A 6,659-nucleotide genomic window follows, 5' to 3' on the forward strand; every position below is an offset into this window, starting at 1 on the left:
CCATAGCGGCTTCCAATTCGGCAGCCTTGGGCATTGCTGGGAGCCTCCTTCTCTTGGTTCCCTTTCCTTGATTCCTTGATTTCCTTGCTCGCCAGCGGAAAGCCCGGCCTCCCCGGGAACGGCGGAGGCTCCTTTGCAGATATCCCGATCCGTACAAGTTTTAGTGTAGGGAAGTGCTGGCCCGTGTCCATGCATCCCGCTCCATCCCCATTGTGCATCCCGGGCTGCATCCCTGCATCCTTAGCCTCCCTCCCCTGCTTCACATCCACACCCCGGGGAGAGCTGCAGCAGAGGCATTAGAAAGGTAAATTCCCTGATTTTTAATTTCCCGACATTATGAGGATGCAAATCTTAGCATGCCATTCCCACAGAGAGTTTTCGCTTGAAAACGGCCCTTTGAATTTCCTTTCTTAATTGTTTTCTCTTAAGAGACATATATGCGCGCGCGTGCTTGCATCAGCAGCTGGTTTATGGTTTGCAGCCCTTTGAAACCCCTAATGACACGTCTGAAACTTCCTTGGAAAACCAATTCCTCTCCCTTTGACGTGGATGGATGAATATCCCCTCAGAGCTCAGTCTTGCAAGCAGCATCTTCCATGTTTTTTTTTCTATTTTTAATAAAAAACCCAATTTTTCATCAGTTTTTCGGAAGTAGATGTGGAGCAATCTCTCCGTGCCAATCCCTGCCCGCTGCAGCCGTGCTTCTCCCTCCGCTCCTGCATCCCGGGGATATCCCGGATCTGCAGGAAGGGTTGGGGTTCTTGCTGTATATTAGCAAAGTTTGGCTTCTGTGGGGAATATTTGGGCACTTTCCCTCCAGCCATCCCTCTTCCCACCCATCCCTCTTCCCACATCCCTCCCAGCCAAGACTGAATTGTCCTGTTGCCACCAGGGACCCTTTAAATAAGGTGGGACAAAGACAGGGAATATTTTCCCATTTTTCTCCCCGTTGCTATCCAGTTTATTATTATTATTTATGATGATATTTTGGACCCTTTTTGAATGACAACTCTATCAAAACAGCTCGTTTGGAGATGTCAGGTCCGTTCTTGATAAGTCATCAGTCACCCTGATCGGTGCCGACAGGCGCCCTGCGACGGTGCTGCGGTATCTAATAGACTGCGCTGCAGTCTTTTGTAATATCACATTATTTTATTTATTCAGCACGGCATGAAATCTCTCCTTTGGGAAAGGGAAAGGAATTAACCCTTAACGCTTCCCTTGCTGGAGAGCGGAAACCCGGCTCAGGTGGAAAAGGGGTGTGGAAAAACATAGGGATGTGCCTGGAAAAGCCTCGGCAGCCTAAGGGGTTGTTGCTATGGCTGGATCTTCCTGAGCCGGGAAAAATATCCCTGAATATTCCCAGGATTCTTGTGCCCTTTGCTTGGGCAGGGTGATGATCTGCTGATGGGTGGGCATGGGATGAGGAGCTGCAATAAGTGTCCTGGCGTGTCCGTGCATCCTGGCACGTCCGTGCATCCCGGCGCCGTCGGAAGCGCATCCGTGCATCCCGGAGCTGCTTTCCTCGCCGTCCACGCCGCCGGCAGCCTCGGCTCGCGCTCGTTAACGTGTCTGCCAAGCGCCTGACGTGTGAAACACCCTTTTGATTAGCTCCAATTGCCGGGGCCGCCTGGGAGCCGGGGCTGCTCCGCTCCAGGCTCGTCCTGCCGCGACCTCACCGCGCGCTCCGGCTCCTCATCCCTATGGGCCATCCCTATGGGCTCCGGCACCGGGATGCCTCCCTATGGAGCGTCCTGCAGTGGTCCTGCCCTGCCACAGACGCTGCCCTTTCCCATGGGAAAATTTCCATGCCCTTCCCCACGTGAGCTCCTTTGGGAAGACCTGCAGGTGCTCTCGGAAAGGCCACGGAATTATCTAGCGCGCGGAGCGGAGTGGGACGGAGGCAGCTCGTTACGGAGCCGCGCTGCTCGCTGTTGGCACAGTGTCCTGGTGGGAATGCAGGCGGATTGGCGCCGGATCCCGGCACCTCCGACCGCGCCGGGCGGCTCAGGGTGCATGGAGCACCTCGGGATGCTCGATGCGGATCCCATCCAAGAGAGGCGCTGCTGAGGGGCAACAAACGGCGCTGGCGGCACCTTGTGCCACCCCAGGACGGGCACTTTTCCTCCCTGGCCTCTACACTGGGCACCGCTTCTGTTTATTTGCATTTCAAAGCAGGGGAAGGACAAGCAGGAGCCTCCTCAAGCCACCCAAAAGCACCGCAAAACACCCCAAAATTTCATCATCATCATCATCATCATCATCATCATCATCATCATCATCATCATCATCATCATAAAGGGTGCCTGGAGGAGGCCAGGTTTTCCCTTTGCCAGCTGCTTAATGAAATGTCCCGGTGCTGTTTGCGGCGCCGGTGCCGGAGGAGCCGCGCGTTGCCATGGCGCCCGGCGCGCCGGGACCGGGAATACCGACGAGGCGGCCGCCGCGAGCGGGACACGTTGCCACGTTACCGCCAATGGTCGCTGCGGGTTTTGGGGGGGATTCGGGCTTTATTTGTTAGTTTTTGGCCTCGGTACGTGTGTGCTTGCACCCTGCTGAGGTCCTCGCTCACAGCTGCTTCCCCAGCTGAGCCCCTGGGAGCGCCGATTCCCGAATATTCCCGTTTGGAGAGGAGGGAGGTTTCGGCCTCGAGGGAGGCTCGGAGGCCGTGCAGGTAACACGGACGCTGGAAATGACCCTTGGAGGACGTATTTGTGATTCCCAGTGCCCGAGGAGCGGCGTCTCCGTGCTCCCGTTAGTCCCAGAGCACGGCTCGACCTCGGCGGCTCCACTGAAGTTTAGGAAGTCACTTATTATACACCGAACAGGAGAGCATTAGAAACGTTTATTCAAGATTAACCGTTATCCAATGGATCCCTTTAGAACCGGAGCTCTGTCGGGAGCCGATGCGGAGCATGGCGGCTTTATCCATCCCTCGGGATGCAGCAGGGAAAAGCCGAGATCCACATGGCATCCCCTGCTGGGCAGAGACGCCAAATAGGAGCGTTTGGCACCTTATTTTAGGTGCTTTGCTGGTGAAAAGACTCTTCCCTTCTCTGCACCTCATCAGTTCCCAACCTCGGTGCTTTTTCTGCTCTCTTTTTCCCGCTTCCTGGCTCCTGATGCTCTTGTGCATCCGTCCTGCTCGGCAGCTCCCTTCCCTCCGGCTCCCTCCGGCTCGGCCTCTTATCCTCCTTCTCCCCTTGCATCTTTCCTCCTTTTCTCCTCCTCCTCTCATCCTTGCTCCTTCCCTACTTTCTCTCTGGGCTGCCTCCTTATTGTCCCATCCATCACTGATTCCCAGCTGCGTCCCCTGTGCCTGCTGGGGATGGATGGATGGATGGATGGATGGATGGATGGATGGATGGATGGATGGAGAGGGGAGGGATGGAGCCGCTGCAGGTTTGGGGCAGGTTCAGGATGGGAAGAGCCCAGCTGAGCTTCACCCAAAGCTTTCCAGCCTTCCTCACGGTCCCATTTCAGGTGCACCCATCTGCACCCATTTCAGCTGCAAATATTTACGCCTCCCATTTTGCTCCTAGCAGCATTCCCAGGGGAAGCTGGGCTCCCGCAGCCCCCTTAGTCCCAGCAGTGGCTCTCAAGGTCAAGCAGGAGCCTCCACGTAGGGTTTTGGCAAGCGGAGCACTAAAAACGGGCCGTGTTTCGTGTCCCATTACAGTCCCCTGGGGTTTAGGAACCATTTTTTTTTCCAAAAAACACGACATTTCTGTATAAGCACCAATCCTAGCACTGCCACAAGCCTGTCCCGGGGTAATCTCGCATGCAAAGCTCTCCATGGCCATCAGCTCTGCAACCCGGTGCCGTGCTGGGGACCAAAGCGCTAAACCCCTGCGCTGAACAAGAAGCCTATAAAGATATCACCAGAAAGCAGAACAAGTGACTCTTTCCTATATAAAAACTGCTAGAGCCAAGGTGCTTTCTCTGGACCCCATTTTTTTCCACACAGCCTGAAGGAAAAAAAAATATTCCTTCGTATTATTTTATTTAAGAAGATTCTATAATATTTTAACGGCCGGGGAGATTGATCGCTGCAGAAATGCCCGTGCACTTGAAAAGGAAGATGCGGGGCCCTCCAAAGGAGGCAGAAATCAATAGATCCTTCCTGTGCGTTAGTGCTGCTCGGCCGGGAGGCGGCTTGAAAGGCAGCGCCAGGCACACGTGGCGGGAGAGGTTCACGGGGCTGCTCTCCGTTGGGATTTCTCTTGGTTTTTCCCCCCTTTTTTGTGCTATTCCCGAGATGAGAGCTGGGTGGAGACCCTGGAGGAAGGGGGGGGGGTTGTTTTTTGCCCCTAAAATCCTGCTTTTCCTGCTTGGCATCGGCTTCCCCAGGGCTATTGCGCATGCTGGATGTAGGGGGGACGTTCAAATCCTTCCCGGAGCGCCTGTGATCCGGGCAGCCCTTGGCCGTGGAAAAGGCCGGCGGCGGCAACAACCAGAAAATGAGAAAATGAGAAAATCAGGAAATGAGGATCTGCGTTCGAGGGGGGCCGCGGCACAGCAAAGAGCAGATCCGGAGGGAAAGGAGCTCCAGTTTCCTTTCTATTTGGTGCAGAGAGTGGGGGATTGAGCCGCGTGGGGCTGCAGGTGATCCGTGCCCTGCGAGTGGCACCTGCAGACGTCGCCGGCGTCTCCGTCCCGCTGCTTGCGCTCCCGCTCCCGCGTTGCGTGCGCGAGCTCTCCTCTAACCCACCTTCTCGTCCGGCCTCTTTCAGGAAGGACCTTGAGGAGCAGCGCGAGGGATGCAGCCGAGCGGCCGAGCGAACGGCTCGGGGGGGCCGCAGCGGCGCGGCGCTGATTGACGGGGCGGCCGCGGGGCGCGGGATGAGCCGGCGGCGGCGCCCGGAGCGCGGCCGGCCCCGCGTGCCGGCGCTTGGGCCCGGCGCCTCCCCCGGCGCGCGCGCCCCGCTCCGTGTGCCGATGTCCTGGGTGCCCGGGAAGATGCGGGGCTTCCAGACGGGCCTGTTCCTCCTGTGCGTTGCCGCCGCCGCCGGCGCCGCCGCGGTGCCCTGGAAGGTGGGCTGCCCGCGGCGCTGCGTGTGCCAGCTGCGGCCCTGGTACTCGCCGCGCTCCGTGTACCGCGAGGCCGCCACCGTGGACTGCAACGACCTGCTGCTGCCCGCCGTGCCCGCGGACCTGCCGCCGGCCACGCACACGCTGCTGCTGCAGGGCAACAAGGTGGCGCGGCTGGAGCGGGGCGAGCTGGCCTATCTGCGCAACCTCTCCGAGCTCGACCTGTCGCAGAACAGCTTCTCCCGTGTCGGGGACCTGGGCCTCGCCAACATGCCGCGGCTGCTGAGCCTGCACCTGGAGGAGAACCAGCTGGCGCGGCTGCCCGACGACAGCTTTCCCGGGCTGGGCAGCCTGCAGGAGCTCTACCTGAACCACAACCAGCTGCGCAGGATCTCGCCGAGGGCTTTCGCCGGCCTCGGCAGCCTCCTCCGGCTCCACCTCAACTCCAATCTGCTGAGAACGGTTGACAGCCGCTGGTTCCAGATGCTTCCCAGCCTGGAGATCCTCATGATCGGAGGGAACAAGGTGGATGCGATCTTGGATCTGAATTTCAGGCCGCTGGCGAACTTGCGGAGCTTGGTCTTGGCCGGGATGAACCTGCGGGAGATCTCGGACTATGCGCTGGAGGGGCTGCGCAGCCTCGAGAGCCTCTCTTTCTACGACAACAAGCTCGTGGAGGTCCCCAAGCGGGCGCTGCAGCAAGTTCCCGGCCTCAAGTTCCTAGATTTGAACAAAAACCCCTTGCAGAGGGTTAAGCAAAGTGACTTTGTGAACATGCTGCACCTCAAGGAGCTGGGGCTGAACAACATGGAGGAGCTGGTTTCCATAGACAAGTTTGCCTTGATCAACCTCCCCGAGCTGACCAAGCTGGACATGACCAACAACCCCAAGCTCTCCTTCATCCACCCCAGCGCTTTCCACCACCTTCCTCAGATGGAAACCCTCATGCTCAACAACAACGCCTTAAGTGCCTTGCATAAGCAGACGGTGGAGGCCCTGCCCAACCTGCAGGAGATCAGCATCCACGGCAACCCGCTCCGCTGCGACTGCGTCCTCCGCTGGGTCAACAGCACCGAGACCCGCGTCCGCTTCATCGAGCCGCAGTCCACGCTGTGCGCCGAGCCCCCGGACCTGCAGAGGCGCCACCTCCGAGCCGTGCCCTTCCGGGACATGACGGATCGCTGCCTTCCCCTCATCCCCGCGCAGAGCTTCCCGGCCCGCCTCGCGGTGGCCGCCGGCGACGACGTCTCCCTGCACTGCCGCGCGCTGGCGGAGCCGGAACCGGACATCTACTGGGTGGCCCCGTCGGGCGTTAAGCTGCTCCCGTCCGCGCAAGGCGGGCGCTACAGGGTGCACCCCGAGGGGACGCTGGAGATCCGCGGCATCTCGGCGCGCGAGGCCGGCCTCTACGCCTGCGTGGCCCACAACCTGCTGGGCGCCGCCACCAAGAGCGTGAGCGTGACGGTGGGCAGCGCCTTCCCGCCGAGCGAGGCGGGCCTGGAGCTGGCGGTGCTGGAGGTGCAGCCCTACCGCGTGCTGCTCGCCTGGCAGCCGCCCCTCAACACGCTCTCGGCGCGGCTCACGTGGGGCAGCCCGCGCGGGGACGCGCCGCGCGCCGCGCGCCTCCC

The 6,659-nt window shown here is 59.5% G+C and overlaps 1 protein-coding gene across 1 annotated transcript in view; it reads left to right on the forward strand.

The window, feature by feature from the left end:
* Window positions 1-4,925: 4,925 nt before the first annotated feature.
* LRRN2 (leucine rich repeat neuronal 2) overlaps window positions 4,926-6,659 on the forward strand; it is a 2,559-nt gene continuing 825 nt past the window's right edge. The window contains exon 1 of the mRNA XM_026053076.1: window positions 4,926-6,614. Within this exon, the coding sequence (XP_025908861.1) occupies window positions 4,939-6,614 (1,676 nt within the window). The 5' untranslated portion in view covers window positions 4,926-4,938. The remainder of the gene's footprint in view (window positions 6,615-6,659) is intronic.

This window comes from Nothoprocta perdicaria, unplaced genomic scaffold, assembly GCF_003342845.1.
Source record: "Nothoprocta perdicaria isolate Ctin4 unplaced genomic scaffold, notPer1 scaffold_97, whole genome shotgun sequence".
NCBI lineage: Eukaryota > Metazoa > Chordata > Aves > Tinamiformes > Tinamidae > Nothoprocta > Nothoprocta perdicaria.